This window comes from Eleutherodactylus coqui, chromosome 5, assembly GCF_035609145.1.
Source record: "Eleutherodactylus coqui strain aEleCoq1 chromosome 5, aEleCoq1.hap1, whole genome shotgun sequence".
NCBI lineage: Eukaryota > Metazoa > Chordata > Amphibia > Anura > Eleutherodactylidae > Eleutherodactylus > Eleutherodactylus coqui.
In genome coordinates, this window is record NC_089841.1 from 129746777 (window position 1) to 129763940 (window position 17164).

At 41.0% G+C, this 17164-nt stretch overlaps 2 protein-coding genes across 3 annotated transcripts in view; one reads left to right on the plus strand and one right to left on the minus strand.

The window, feature by feature from the left end:
• C5H5orf63 (chromosome 5 C5orf63 homolog) overlaps positions 1-17164 on the minus strand; it is a 287813-nt gene that overhangs the window by 127188 nt on the left and 143461 nt on the right. The window lies entirely within an intron of this gene.
• The window catches only part of MEGF10 (multiple EGF like domains 10), a 106441-nt gene that overhangs the window by 51626 nt on the left and 37651 nt on the right, over positions 1-17164 (plus strand). For both annotated transcript variants that reach the window (XM_066603140.1, XM_066603141.1), the window contains exons 6-7: positions 13457-13703; positions 15131-15251. In XM_066603140.1, coding sequence (XP_066459237.1) covers positions 13457-13703; positions 15131-15251 — 368 coding nt within the window. The remainder of the gene's footprint in view (positions 1-13456; positions 13704-15130; positions 15252-17164) is intronic.

Here is a 17164-nt window from a genome sequence, read left to right on the forward strand (position 1 = left end):
ATGACTAGCAACTAGACAAAGGAGGCTCCTAATTTGGGTTTACGGTGTTAATGCTCTACTTCTATGGACTTGTCTGGAATGTCTCATTGGAGCAAGTGTTATATTACAGTGATAAAGCACAGGCCATAAAGTCTAATGTCAATGACATGTAGTTTATAAACTCCATAGGAGATTATGTAAATTTCATTGCCCATGTAGTTTGAATATAGTTAAATAAAGTAATATAGGTCAATTATATTAATAATTGGTCATTGTTATCCATGAAAAGTAGCAGACCCAGATAACCTAGGGATTGGTAGCTCTTGGAATAAAATGCCATTCAGATGTAGAAGAGCCAAATTTACTTTCAGTGTTTTGTAGGTTCAGAAACTAGACTAAAAGGCTATGTTCAGATGAAGCTGGGTTGGGCTGGTGGTGAACTTGTAGGGCCTTTTCATGACCTGGGGACAGAAAGGGGTCTTGTTTAGCTGAGTTACTCGTCGGTGTAGTAGCCAGGATGGTGCCAGAACGTGTTGCCAGCATGATGTTATTGGTCACATGGAAATCTCCTGGCGAATTGGCAGTCACAGGCCTTTCCTAGGATGGCATTGACTGACAGCTTCCACTTCATTATGCTGATAATGAAGAACTTTATTGCACCAGCAAATGCTTCTCTTGTCACCCAGGAACCAAAATAGGAAGTCACCTGAGTGTGCCGCATTGTATAGCAGGCCTTGCTCCTAAATAGGTGTAGCCTTTTCATCCTGCAGAAGCCTGGTAGAACCCAATTTCTTCTTGCTTATGTAAAGTCTGTCTCTCTTCCCATGCGCTTCCTAATTTCCCACCAGTTGCCCGTTTTCTTTCTTGATCTCGGACAAACCTTTAAGTTGTTGAAGAGTTGTGCATTTGAGCTCTTCTTTGCTTTTTGCATTGGATACAAATCTGTCCACAGACAGCTCTATGTCTTAGACAAGGACCATATAATTAAACCAACTTGACAGCAGACCAGCAGACATCAGGTGAACATGCAGACCACTTGTGTCACTTCACGGACTATATGTTGCTTCTTCTGGCTCAGTAACAACTCAACAAACCTTGGAAAATAGTAATTCTAGAAGAATGTACATAGTTTATCTCTGGATCTGCACTATTTACATATAACAAATCTCCAAGTGAAGCTAATGCAGTCGGCTCCCCTGCGTTCCTGTGGAGCATCACAGATCAAACACTGTGATCTTGTCATAATTAATGATAAGCTGATTACTGCTGGTTTGCAAATTAGTTAGCTCTGTATGTGGTAACACCATCTTTTATCTCTCAGTTGCTCCCAAGCTCCTATTTTCAGCATCACTGCGGTATAAAATGCTGAAAGTTGTAGTCAGACATAAAATATGACAAAACGGCATCTTTGTAATTAAATGCCCATGATTAATAAAGCTTTCATCATAATATGCTAACACTGAAGCCCACACGTGGCCATGCATGTCGTCTAATAAAGATTTATGAGCAAACACAATGGAGCAGTGGATGTAATCTGACCAGATAGCAGACGTGTTGAATTCATCCCTTGGAGCTACTCTATCAAGCCATCCATCAGACGTGATCAGGATCATTTAGAAAATACCATTCATGAACTTTCAAGGCTCCAATATTGATTTGTCCATTTTGTTTGTTTGGTTAGGAAGGAGCGAAAAACAGAGGAATTAACAAGACCAGCTCCGCTGTGTTCTGGGACACAAAACAACTGTTCTTTTTAATTTTCTAATTTCCCCTTAGATTCGTAAACTAAGTAGCAGTTATAAGAGTCCTCCTAGGAATACATAATGGCAGATTGCCCCACGATTGCACAGTCCGCTAGCCTCATAATAATATTACTATGTAGCTAAAGATCTCCGCTTGATTTCATAATTTACGGTAGTAACTAATGCAGTGATAATACAATAATTTATACAAAAAAGTTATAAAAATGTTGTTTTGTCATATAGTTTCCTACTGTAGCCATTCAAGAATACTGTATATAATACCATAAATAGATCACAGAGTACCCAAATTTCAACTACAGTTGTATTTGTGCCATTGTTTTTGGGCAGTTTATTAATACCATTGAGAACTGGCCCAGTAGTTGTCAGGCTGGCGGATGTGGACCCGCCTTGCCACAGACAGGTTTGGCTTAGGGCTATCTGTGGATGCAGCACCTGGGGAACCCCAGTTTATACCTTGACCCCTCCAAGCAAGATACTGTCTTTGCTGCGGGGTCCCCAAGCCATTACTCTCACAGATAGTCGTGGTGTGGCGATTGATGCTGCGCAGGGCCGAAGCGCAGTACCTGATGGTCTGTACAGGAGCAAAGTGGCTTTATAGGTGAATGTGAGAGCTGGTAGCACAGATGCAGAAATGTGGTTGAAGTAGAGGTTCAAGGCAGGCAGTGGGCAATAGCAAAGACCAATTAACAGAGCTGAGGTCAGGGAGCACATAGGTCAGAGTAGTCAAGAATCAGAGTCAAAAGACAGAATACAAAAATTGGGGCTTTGTCACAATGGCTAATATTCACCAACTGTTTAGACATCCTGCATGGAGGCAAGATGCCTAATATAGGCAGAGTTGTGCAGGGATTGGTAGAGAACAAAATTAGGAGCATGCACTGTGCCTTTAAGGGTGATGTCATGCGTGTGCCCTCCAGGCCGCTGAAAGGGCTGTGCGGAGGAAGAGAACCAGAAAGAGTGCATACCCTAGTGTGGAGGGAAATGAGAGTAGCGGTGCAACAGTAGCATAGTATTTCGCTTCTTCTATCGAATGGTAATAGTGGTACATTGTATTAAAGTCTGGCAAATGAGCAAATTTACCGTTCATGATTTAATGATTTTTAGAGAATTCATCATAGGCAAGATCATAATCCTTTGATTAATTCAAAACTACATCTCCGACTGAAACAGTATATAGTACACTGGCCTCAGTGGTCACGTGCTATTCATACAGCGTCACTACTGAGACCAGTGATTGGCTACAACGGTCATGTGAATGATGTATCTGACTTCATCGCTGCAGGATTGATAAGGACCACTGGACTGGCGCCATTGGAGTGACTGAGGAGATTTAATGGATAAGTCGGCTATCTCTTATTTTTTCCATTTCCTGCTGGTAGTTGATTTTTTGAAAATCCCTCCAAATCCTTTTAAAGTCCATTTTAGAACAGTGCATGCATTCAACATTTGAAAACCTTCTAAAAAATGCTATATTACCCAACTGCCAGTCTTGGCTCGATGAAGAAGTCCTACAAATAAACTGATTATAATACATATGAGTAACTAGAAGCTTCAAAATTTATTATAAACACGAAAATATAGTACAATGTTATAAATGTAGAGATAGGTTGAATCTCTTCAACAGTAAAGTTGTTGAAAATTGCAAAGTCTTATACTCATTAGGTGAGGTTTATTTGGCAGCAGCTTGTGAAGTCTATCTATCCTGACCTGTACCATACTGCACCCTGATGCTGAGTAACGCAGTACAAAAGTGTGAGTTTCACAATGAATGTGAGACAACTATGACATGTATAATTACTATGTAGACTATATATTGTACAATGTCATCATACTGTTATTAGTTCTTCATCTCACTCTTTCCCCACCTGTTCTTGGCTGAAATTAGGTCTTCTAGCAGAAGGAAGAACAGCCTTCCCCAGATTTTACCCTGCCCTCGAGAAATAACGTATCATGTTTTAATAATGTACAATGTAATGATTAGGCCACACCTGGAAAAGATGTTCTCTCTGCCAAATACTCATTTATAGCTTTTCCTCCAGGCTTTCGTGTTGTTATCACCCACCTCCTCCCAAATGTACCACACACAGATCATGGCACTTAATACAACGCGTGATGGTGGCATCTGACTTCGCTTACAGGATAAAGAGTCTCATTGTGTTGTTCATGCTACTGTCATATAATATACACAAGTGCCATCATTTTATAGGGGATGTTAAAATGATCACGACGTTTATAATTTCATAAAAAGTCTATATGAACTTATAGAAGGAATTGTCCTATATAGGGCCCTTTATATGGAATGTTTGTTTATCATTCAGATTATCGCTGGATCCTACAAACCTGAACCATAAATGTTCAGTGTAAACGCTGCCAGCGACTGAGTGACAAATGATAATTCATTTGCTTATGGTTCGTCATTCAGTTTAGGCATGCATAAAAATCAAACAACAATTGGCCAATATAAACAGGTAATAGTTCACCTATGAACGACTGCCTGTCTACTGTGAGTGGAGGCCGGTGGTCAGAAGAGATCTCTGGTGACCTCCACCTCTATTGACTGAGTGAAAATTGCTGGGAAGACTATTCGGGTTTTCAACTTCCAAATCAAATTATTACAAACATGATGCAAACTTTGGAAACCCCTTTCTCAATCCAAATAGGACTATTTGAGTGAATGTGAAAGATCTGTGGAAGAATAACTATCTTAATAAATCTTAGGTGATCGTCCATAGGCAAGCCAATTCTGCACCAAACTATATATTGTCCGGGATACTGGAAGTCCCTGACAAAACCCGCAACCCCTGTCCCTACCTACTTGCCCCCCTGGGTTAAGCCCCAAGGCGACAACTGGTCCCTACACTCACTAGAGAATGGGGACACAGGGACTAACGAATAGACAGAGTGGAACAAACAACAGCAAGGTGAGTCAGACTATCCGGGTCGGCAACGAGAGGGTATGCGGTACAATAGGGTCAGGTAAAGGCAACGTCAGGTCCAAAAAACAGGGATTCAAAGCACAAGTCAAAACACGAAGTACGCTGGTGTAGCAGGAAGACCAAACTAACACTGGCACTGGTATGCAGACGCAAGCAGGTTTAAATACTGTCAGAGCTCCCGTCCCAGCAGCTGATTGGGGCGGGGAGCCTGACAGCAGCTGAGTGCACCCAGCAGCACTGGGGAACCCGCCCTCAGCCCTGCAGAAGGCAGAGAAGGAGAAGCATGCCTGGTTGCCATGGTACCAAGGACGCGGCACGGGGCAACACCCACCACGTCCCTAGCAACCCGGCACTGAGGAGGAGCCCAGCGGCCAAGGGAGGTGACAAGTCCCGGGGCTCCCCTGCGCCGCACAACAGCCGCCTGTGTGACAGGACCGGCGGTGAGGGCACAAGGGACCCATGAACCGCCGGTCCTGACATATATCAGTTGAGATGTGTTAAGGTAGCTTCTCACAAGGCGATTATCGCTTGAATAATTGCTCAAAACTGCAAATTCAGCTGATATTTATCCCGTGTATAAACGCTTGGTTTTAAACTTAACTAAGACCCAAGTGACTATCGACTTGTTTAAACAGGCAGTCGTTCATCTATGACTGACTGCCTGTTCGCAGTGAATGGAGGCGGGCGGCTGGAGGAGATCTCCGGCCCGCTCGACCCCATTCTATGAATGACTATTGCTCCTGTGTGAAAGCACAAGAGCGATAGTCGGTTGGGACTGCTGTTGGGCGCTTATGCATTCAACCGTTGTCCCATGTAAAAGTAGCTTTACTCAATGGTCTGCAGAGATCTCAAAGACTCAAGGACGTGTAATGTGACGAGGGATTTTTATTATTGGTGAACCTTACAGGTTATGGTAGGATGTTATAAAAGAACTTAAAGGGGTTGTACCATTAGGACCACCCCAGTATATACATCCTGTTAGGTCATATTGATCTCATAGAGGGGTTCAGTGGATCATTAACTCCCTTTGTGAGCCAGTGACACAGGGCCATAACTATAGGGGATGCAGGGGATGCGGTTGCACCTGGGCCCAGGAGCCTTAGGGGGCCCATAATGCCTCTCTTCTCCATATAGGGAGCCCAGTACTATGAGTAAAGCATTATAGTTGGGGGCCCTGTTACAGGTTTTGCATTGGGGCCCGGGAGCTTCAAATTACGCCTCTGCAGTGACCCCCTCTCTGCCAGACCCTACACAAACCATACACATCACTAGATACTACTACAGTTCATCTACATAAACCACTACATGGAATCTGTATGTCTGGCTGCAACTCTGCGGAATCCAGACACCAGACCTGCCGTCATCAGGCAGGCTTCATTGTCAGGAGGGGTTTTCATGGTAAAACAACCACATTAATGTGGGAACGCACTTTAAACAATATAAAGTATTCTCCTTAAATGTGTGTTTAGTTATTTGTTTGTTCTTTTAACTTACATTGTATTTGCTTTGCAGATGATACGCATAGCTTTACCCTGATGATATATTTATTCCACATCTACTCTACACTACTCGACCGCCCCCGTAACAGTCCTGATACTAAATTTATATTTTCCACCTTAAATTAAAGAACAAGAATTGAATTCCTTAGTACAATAGAATTGTGTTACAATACATGCACAAGTGAGTAATAAAAGTCTACCTCAGGAAATAGGTTAGGAGAGTATGCTAAAGAGAACTGCCTGCAAATCTTCAAAGAAGGAAAACAAAACTGCACATTTCTTTTGTGTGTCCTCTTCATGGCTCAGAAAGCATTGACAAAATGACAAAATGGCCTAGATTCTTCAATAGAAGGCCTTCCTTAGAAAACAGGACATTGCATGAGGGCACAGTTGCCATAGGGGTAGAAAACCCACAGAGCAGTAAGTAAATCTGAGAGAAATAAAAGGTTTGAAATAAAATCCACATTTTTATATTGTTTTTTGAGTTTCAAAGCAGACGTTGCTTTTATGTCGCTCATGACAGGCTGGGTTGCATTTCATGTACTTGCTCTAAATATTACAGCATTCTGCTTCATAGTCAGTTTTGGGTCTAGATTTGAGGTTACTGGGTTCATTGAGCATTATACTTTAGCTATACTTCTGTCATCTCCACTATAACTAACCACATCACAGACCTCCAGGCAAAAATGTCAGACAAACATACCAGACAAAGTAGTTTGGGGCCTGTATTACACTTTAACACCTCATTGAGATGGGTGTATTCAGCCTCGTGTGGCACAGAGTGCTAAGGAAGCAGAAATGTAGTCCTAGGCTCTTGCTCATGACCTAAAGGTTGCAAGTTCAATCCCTGCGTGGTTCAGGTAGCCGACTCAAGGTTGACTCATCCTTCCAAGGTCAGTAAAATGAGCACCCAGCTTGGTGGGGGGGTGGGGGTAATAAATAAATTAACTGAAAGCGCTGCAGAATAAATTGGTGCTATACAAATAACAAGATTTATTGTATCCATATTTAACTGACGACTCTTTTAGGATGCTACTTTTTAATGCACACTTTGTACTTAGCATGAACTAATAGCAGTAAATGGGACACCAAATGTTTATCTCCATGTTCCTGCAAAGCCAAACTTTCTATACCGTAGCAGGCATGTGGTGCATATTATTATTGGCCACCTACACTTTAATGGTATCTTTACATATGGTGGATTTGTTGCATAAATTTCGACGACCGTCCCATTTATCTGAATGGGGTTATGATCAGGAGGAATACTCCTGCTGTATTGCTATTTCCTTTCTAATAATCCATTGTAGAGGCAGTTGCTATGTAACTGTCTCACAGTTGATCCATTAGAGTGGGTCAGTTGACCATAGTTCTGTAGCTCGGGCTTGTTTGGTGAGGAGTTCCTAGTCAGTTAGCTTCTCTTTAACTACTCCCGAGGAGGCTGCAGATAGCAGGGATACTCATGGGACTTCTTTCAGCAGCGTTATACAGTTCCATTTACCTTGTTACTTTTTTCCAGATAGCAAGGGTATGATACTTTTGAAAACAATAAATCACCTAAGAGGCGCTGTCTGGCCCGCCGCGAATCTCCTCTGTATCTCTAGCACTTGTTTTAAGTCCTCTATCATTGCTTTCTGGTCAGGAGTTTGAAAAACCCCGCCTCCAGAAAGTGCTGCCTCTGACTGGTTCATCAAGCGTTAGCTCAGCCAATCAAAGGTAGCACTCGATGAACCAATCACAGCCATTCAGTGCTCAAGAAGTGGACTTTAAAGGTGTTTTCCTATTACTTAAGATTGCTGGCCACAACAGTGACCTTGTGCAGCCAGTGATTGGCTGCAGCAGTTACATGTCCTGGTCAGCAGCAACCAGGAAGGACAGAGAAATTGAGAAACAATTTTTAAATCATGGGAATTCCTCTTTAAAACCCACTTCCTGATCCGCAGACCTTGCTTTCTTATTATGGCAGCCAATTGAGTATAGCACAATTAATTTCTCTATATGTCTCCAGAGGCATATGAAGATAAATTATGGCTCCATAAACTGCTATGGATGCAATATTATGTGCATAAGTCCTTACTCAATCCACCATTTCTTTTCCTTATTTAACAGACTAGAATGATGTTTATAGCTGACCTACTTGTGAATTACTGTGGAATCTGCAGCAAAAATAAACTGTATATCAGTACTGTATATATACATTGGGGCTTATTTACAGAAAACTGTCTTACATGCTCTCCACCATATTTGCTATGTATTTTAAACACTTATGGACACATTTTCATTTGCTGTGTCCGACAAAGGGGTGCTCTTTCATAAGAAAGAGGGGTAGCCTAAATTGTGCAAAAAATAGTGGCAAATTACTCTAAAAGTTTGGCGCAATTTTGGGCATAAACTAAGGCAAATAAAAGGTGGTCTAAACTAACACTACACAGTCTTAAAATTTGACAGTTATCATTCAACAGAGATACTGTGATAAATCTGGTGTATTTTAAAACTGTTTAGTCTAGAGTGCCATTTAGACACAACGATTATCGCTCAAAAGCAGTCTTTTGAGCGATAATCGTTGTGTCTAAACGCGTGGCCATCATTTAGTTTTCGTTAAAGACAACGATAAGTCTTATCAGGACCGCATGCTGAGTTCTCAGCGGGATACCGCTGATACTATTGTTTCAGCTGGTATCCTGTTCAGAGAGCACAGCAGCTGTATGCAGAAGACAGCGCTCCAGCTGTCTTCTTTATAACCCGTTCGGAACACTCAGTGGGATACCAGCTGAGTGCTCCATGAACACAGCTGCAGTATGCAGAAGACAGCGCTCCAGCTTTGTTCAGCATAATCTGCTCTGAGCACTCAATGGAATACCAGCTGAGCGGTCCGTGAACACAGCTTGAGTATGCAGAAGACAGCGCTCTAGCTGTGTACTGCATACTCCACTCGGAGCGCTCAGCAGGATACCCACTGAGCGCTCCGAGAACACAGCAGCTGTATACAGAAGACAGTGCTCCAGCTGTCTTTTGTATACAGCGGGAGCCTTCATTTATACACTAATAAGCTCTTAAATACCTAATTAGCTATTTAAAGGGGTTGTCCCGCGAAAGCAAGTGGGGGTATACACTTCTGTATGGCCATATTAATGCACTTTGTAATGTACATCGTGCATTAATTATGAGCCCTACAGAAGTTATTCACTTACCTGTTCCGTTGCTAGCGTCCTCGTCTCCATGGAGCCGTCTAATTTCAGCGTCTAATCGCCCGATTAGACACGCTTGCGCAGTCCGGTCTTCTCCCTTCTGAATGGGGCCGCTCGTGCCGGAGAGCTGCTCCTCGTAGCTCCGCCCCGTCACGTGTGCCGATTCCAGCCAATCAGGAGGCTGGAATCGGCAATGGAACGCACAGAGCCCACGGTGCACCATGGGAGAAGACCTGCGGTCCACCGTGGGTGAAGATCCCGGCGGCCATCTTCGCAAGGTAAGTAAGAAGTCACCGGAGTGCGGGGATTCGGGTAAGTACTATCCGTTTTTTTTTTTTTTTAAACCCCTGCATTGGGTTTGTCTCGCGCCGAACGGGGGGGGCTATTGAAAAAAAAAAAAAACGTTTCGGCGCGGGACAACCCCTTTAAGAGCTTATGCAAAGTGAACACTCAAAACTGTCACTCAAACTGCCGTTTGAGCGAATTTTGAGCGATCATCTTGCCGTGTAAATGCATACAACAATTATCACTCAAAAGATTGCCTTTAAGCAAAGTTTTTAGTAAATAAGCACTATTGTGTACAATTATAATATGAACATATGTAGCCAAGAAACAAAAAATACAAGATCTATGTATCCACACAACATAAAACTGCTTTACAGCATGGCAATAAGAGTTTTGAACTGTGCACAAAAAATGGAATAATAGATATAGATAGGAGGAACTTGGACAAATGCAGCTGGAAATTTGGACAGCCTGGCCAAATAGGAAGACACATAAGCGGAAATGTGCAAATTACATTTATATTCCTTAAGAGATCATAAATGTAGACTACTTTCCAAGGTCTGCTCTAGTGCCAAAGAAAATACAGAAGTGTAATGAAATAAGACCATATGAAATAAGACTCGTCAGTGCAGGGCGGTAGTCAGGCAACAGGAGGTACCTTCAGGGAATACAATGTCGCCAAGAGGATAAATTACCTTACCATAATGGAGCTCTTAGCTAGAAAATTGGGGTAACACAGACAGAGACAATTGGATAGAAGACTGACCTTGATGTTACAGAATAGACCTTGTGGTCCCATATCAGCTTGAATTCCATAGACTACTTGTAACCCAAATACATCTTTATTTCAGATAAACAGCTGTGCGTCTTACGTTACCTACCAGCTATTACAGACTGCATTCATTCAACACATTTGTGATAATTAGCCTTCATACATTTGTCTTTGACAAATAACTATACATCAAATCATTAGTAGTTATGATTAGTATTAGTTGTAATGATCATGAAAGATATGTGTGCTATAATAATACACTTAGCAGTGTATAGTAAGCAGCAGAAATGGTTGTATCCTCTGTTTATCACATTGGACAAATAAGCCAGTAGATCACTAGTGACTCAATCGTCATGTGACCCATTTAAATTTCCTGGATCATGAGTTTCTAGATTACTACTGTATGTATCTTGTTTTAGTATAACAGATTTACAAATATGCGTGAAAAGGACGTGTGGTGATGACTGGCAAGGAACTGTTTTATTTGCATGCCAGTGTTTAATTGCTTCCCAGCATGTTATGTATATCACATGTCGCAGTGGAGTGTGCAGAGATTGGTGGGTGTGGCTTACACCGCCTGCAATGACCAGGATCAAAACTAGCTCAAATCCCTGTAATTTAATCCCTCTGTCACCCCAATGGACCCCACAAAACATGATTGCAAGGTGCTGATCAGTTGCTTTGTCAGCCAGGGACCTAACAATGGCCCCAAGGATGTCATCATAGTTGGGTGTAACAGAACATGCGGATAGCACAAAACACTGCAATACAGAAGTATCGTAATGTATTATACATATATTATATATATCGCATGGTAAAGTCCCCTAGAAGGACTAAAACAATATTTAAAATGTTTAATAAAATGTTCACAAATATGAATATGTGAAACTATCTAAAGAATAAACAAAATAACATACAATTGTCATAGTCAGAATTATTAGAATATCATATTATTTATCCCGATTGGTGAAAGCTGTAATTAAAAAAACACAATAACTAAATTTTTGTTTTTCTAGTCAGTGCCCCTTCTGCTGAATTGCGACTCATTGCCCATTGAGTGCCTTTCTTTATAGTGCCCCTTTGTTGCCCATTTGACAGTTATTTTCCCTTTAGAACCACAATGTGGCCCACAGTTATAGTGCTTCCATAAGGTAATAGTGTCACCTTTGTGCCTTCATAAGAAAATAGTGCTTTGTGCTCCATAAAGTAATAGTGTGACTGTTAGGTAATAATTCCCCCTTTGTAACCTCAATAACATATTAATGCTTCCTAAGGTAAAAGCAACCCTTTTTTCCTGCATCAGGGACTAGTGCTCTCATAAGTTACAAGTCCTTCTTTGTGTACCCATAAGGTAATAGTGCCCCTTTTTGCCCTCACAATATAATAGTGCCCTCTTTTTGCCCCTACAATTCATTAGCATCTTCTTTGTGCTGTTATTAGTTAATAATGCCCCCTTTGTATCCCAGAAGTCATTTCTCAGTGCAGAATTTAGGCTTACTTGTTTATCATGCTCACTTCCTCCACCTGGCAGCATTATGTGGAACTACATGAATCATCCTTCTCCCGGCTCTGTCTCCTCCCTTCTGATTTTAAACAATTCTAAACCTGTAGGAAACTTTTTACTAAGTCCCACAGCACCCTTTTAAAGCAAAGCATAAGCTTTATTATTTGTCCAGATGGTTAGGTGATAAATTACCATGTTTCTATAATTAATGTATCTTTTATCAGGCAAGAAATTCCAGAAATACATTTGTAAACCTTTGCAAAGCTCAGAAGTGATGAAATTATTAATACATTTGAGAGGTATGCGTGCCAATAAATACCACACCCACACTGGTACTTAGCTGAGTCATCCCTGCCCAATGGTAGTTTGGATATTTTATTTGCTATATATAACTTTAAAAACTTTATAACTTTCTCTCCTTCCTGGCAGTCACTTGAGGTCCCCAGATTGGGCCAAGTACAGATATTTCCTACATCTTAATTTTGTAGCTCCAATGTGTCCCCATATTGAGACTTCAGAATGAGAATTAAACAGGAGGTATAGATTCCATAGACAAAAACAATATTTATATCCTGTATAGAATACAGTAGTTATATGAATTGCTGCATTGATTTAGTAGGGATCAAAATGAGTCTCGTCAACACAAGCATCTGTTTGTTTGCAGCCTATCAGCTGCTTTGTGATAGATACCTAATCATATTGTTTTTCTCAGCTCCAATGCAGTTTCACCTCTTTAATGTATTCATGGCTGCAGCCAGCATGTATATGCAGAATGCTACCTCAAGGGTGACTTCACACAATTTTTGTTTTTAAAGCCAAAGTTTTTGATGCAACTTTTTGGGGGTCAAAGCCAAAAGTGAATCCAACAGAAAGGAAGAGTAAAAGAAAGAACTTCCTTTATATCTGCAATGTCTTTTGAATCCCCTTGCTGGCCACAATAAAACTATTTAAGTTAGCCATAAATTCTAAGTGTACAAATTCTCTATTATAAGTTATAACGTAACTGAGAACGGCTCAAGATTTTCTCCTGAAGAAGCTTACCAGATCATAGCATTTCTTCTACCACTCATGTTTTCATCACCATATCCTGGAACAATTAGCAGCTCAAGTTGAAGTTGGCATTCCAAGACATTAATGTAATCTTTTCCTTGGTTGGGTGGTGTGTGCAATGTTTAGCAAGAACCAGCTCCATAAAATTACATGTGCGCCTCGACTCTCCCAATTTAATGCTTTGTGCCATTCTCTCACTTACAGTACCGTGTTGAAAGATGCAGAACATCTGATGTTTCAGTATTTTTTCATTCTTCAAGAAATAGGTCATTAACAACATGCATTGACTTTTTTTTTACTTTCACTGTAGGATGTTACTTTGTAGCTCAATGATACTTTGTTTCTCTGATGTTTAATATATTATCACTAAGTTTTTGTACTGTTCAACTCCTATTTGAAACTTGATTTCCTGCCCATGAACAGATGTCAATGTTTGTTCTTTGTCTAGAAGTTAATCATTATTTTACCATCCTTTTTTGTCAGCTTGTGATGCTGATCATTGGGGGCCGCATTGCAGCAGCCGATGCCAGTGCAAAAATGGAGCGCTTTGTAATCCCATTACTGGAGCATGTCACTGTGCTGCCGGCTTCAAGGGTTGGCGCTGTGAAGAACGATGTGACAAGAGGACATATGGAAATGATTGCCACCAAAAATGCCAATGCCAGAATGGAGCAACCTGTGATCATGTAACTGGAGAGTGCAGATGTCCCCCTGGTTATACTGGAGCCTTGTAAGTATCCGTGAAAGATGAGCAGCGAGCACAGTGGAATAATACAACAAAAGGCTGAACTATACTAAAACTGGACTGTACCCGCAGTGCTGCCAAGTAGTGTGGGAGGACATGCAAGGACACAGTTGTTCAACTTTATTGCGCTTGAGAATTAGAATTGAGAGAGCAAATTAGAATGATTTCTTTTGATTTAGCTTTTGGATAGGAAAACCTTGGCAACTTGACATAAAAGTAACAGGAACTAAAGGTAAGTATAGGGATTTGTTCCCAGGTAAAGTAGTGATAAATTGTACAACTAAGAGTAATCAGGAAATTACATTAAAAAGTCTAGAAATCTTGAGCTATACTGCATACCTTAAAGAGCATATTTCATAAAAGGGTTGTCTATGATTAGAAAAACATGGATGATTTCTTCCAAATATAGTGTCACATCTGTCCACAGGTTGTGTATGGTACTGCAGGTCGACTTCAAAGGGGCTGAACTGCAGTAGTACAAATTTAGAGCTATTTTTTGAAGAAAACACCTGTGTTTTCCTAATCCCAGAGAATCCCTTTAATTATGAATAATAATAAAATATAAAGAGTCTGAATATGGTTTTTGGAAGTTAACAAAATATTAATTTTATAAATTAGTAGCTGGCAAGGGTAGCCAACTTCTGATTTTATCATCTGGTATACAACCTTGTGTATGAAATTGCAGGGTCTGTGTCACCAGTGTTGACTGCCTGGCTTGTTCTAGAGTGTCTATAGGATGAATTTGGGTGTAATTCCTCTTTAGCTCATCTGGTATCTGAAAGCATTCTGTCTTGTATATTGTTTTATGACAATACACTATGGAAATGAGTATCACATGATAAGTGATAACTGTCAGATTGCTGGGGGTCTGACTACTGGGACCCTCATAAATCCTGATATCTGCCCATTCCTAGTTACCCACATGAATGAGGTTGTGATGTATATTCATTTATATGGAACAGAGAAGGATTCTTATAGAAGTGAATGGAGTGGTGGGCATGCATGTGCCTGCTCCATTCTCATGCAGAACTCAGCATGCGCAGATTTTCGGGATCGCTGATAGTCCCAGCGGTCGGACACCAAACGATCATACAGTTATCCTCTAGCCTATGGACAGAAGATAAATGTTATTAGTGGGAAAACATCTTTGCTTGCTTTAGGTGATCTGAGAGAAAGTAGTATTATGAGCTAGTTCCTAAGGATAGCCATACACATTACAAATAGTTGGCTATCTCCATAGTCACACTGAAAGTGAATGGAGCGCTAGTGCACTTGCACAACCAATCTTGTGGATAGACGATAAATTGTAATTGTGGTACAACTGCATTAAGATGGGGATACCACTTTAAAGTACTGTATTATAGTCTTATGATACAGCCTTTGTTAAGTGTATTATTTTTCCACCCTTTTAGCTGTGAAGATCTCTGCCCACCCGGTAAACATGGCCCTCAATGTGAGGAAAGATGTCCATGTCAGAATGGTGGAGTTTGTCACCACGTCACTGGAGAATGCAGTTGCCCTGCAGGATGGATGGTACATTTCATCAACTCATTATTCTAGTTAGATTTGTCTAGCTTCAACACAATCAATGAAAAATAATTAACTAATTCAGTCAATAACCCCTTTTCTATCATGCTAAATGACCTTTGGTAAAAATAGTAATTAATTAAGTGACACAATGCAACAGAATGCTTTCTTTATTCCTTCAGTGCCTGGAGGAGTGTGAGTCTATAATAATATGATGCAGGTCAGATAATTACATTTAAAAGCTATTTGTTTATTTGCTGGGGACCGACCCAGTCTCAGCACTATCATGTACATAAATAAACTAACAGGACTTGTGAGTATTGTAATGTAACACAACATAACATATTAGTAATACTGGGGCTGCTGACTGTAACAGTTTAATATTGTATCAGTGTGTTTATACATACATATCGCTACAGTAATGTCTATACATAAGCTGTGGAGTCCTCTGAAGACTGCCAAAGGATTTTGCTGATAGAAATCGGTAATACCAGGCAATAACCTGTAAATTCTAAAATCTCAATTTAAAGGGATTCGGTCATCAGGTTCATGTTTTCCGAACCACAGACAGTATGAATTAGGGACAGAGATGCCTCTTGGCCCCATGTATGTGCTGTTCTGAAACAATGCGGTATTTAAGAAAGAACATACTTTGAAGTTTGACTCAGGAAGGGAGCTCAGATTCACAAAGGCAGGCCGTTCCGGTTCTCCCTGCCCCAATCATGCAGACTGACGGCTCTCTTTCCTTTTGTATAGAGAGAGAGAGAGCTGTCAGTCTATATGATTGGGGCTGGGAGAAACCCACCTCTGTGATTTGGAGTCCACTGTCTGGGACCCCTGCTGATCGCTAGGCTGCTGGGCTAGTGCACTGAGCACTTTGTTGCTGGAAACACACAGCTCCGTACACCGCAGTCTCTTGTGCTTGCAATACCATCCCAGGCCACTGCAGTGAGTACGGAGCTCTGTGCTTCTGGCAACACATCGACTCTGTACAACCCATGGTGTAGCAACAGGTACAGATTTAAACATATGAATACATTATCACATGTACAGTATTATTTACTTGTGCTATCACATAGCAATACACCTAATGATCAATTCGCATCCCATTTTTATCTCTGCCCAAGGGTCCCATCAGGATGTCTATTTAAAACTCTGCAAATGGAACCCCTGGACAGAAGCTATCTTGGCCATTATAGAAAACTGCTGAAATTGAGTCCAATAGGGCTCCATTTTGGAAGGTGTACGTTCATTTGCACCATTCCACTGCTTTCTGGAATAGTTGACTACACTATTCTATCTGGCAAAAATAACAAAAAAATGGAAACCTGCTAAAATGGAGAGCAATGTGGTCTAAAATAACTAATAACTAAAATAATGTGGTTGCATAAATATACACCCTAAAACTAATACTTTATTGATGTACCCTTTGACTTTATGACAGCACTCAGTCTTTTTATGTAGGCATCTAACAGCATGGCACATCCTGACTTGGCAATCTTTGCCAGTCTTCCTTGCAAAAATGCTCCAAATCTGTGAGATTGCAAGGGCATATCATGTGTAGCACCCTCTTCAGGTCAACCCACAGATTTTTTCAATAGGATCTAGGTCTGGGCTATGGCTGGGCCATTGCAAAACTGATCTTCTTCTGGTGAAGCCATTGTTTTGTTGATTTGGAAGTCTACTTTGGGTCGTTGTCATGCTGAAAGATGAAATTCCACTTCATCCTCAGCTTTTTAGCAGAGGCCTGAAGGTTTTGTGCCAAAATAGACTGATATGTGGAACTGTTCATAATTCCCTCCACCTTGACTAAACCCCCAGTTCCAGCAGCAAAAAACAGCCCCAAAGTATTATGCTGCCTCTACCATCTTCACTGTGAGTATGGTGTTCTTTTAGTGATGCACAGTGTTGGCTTTGTG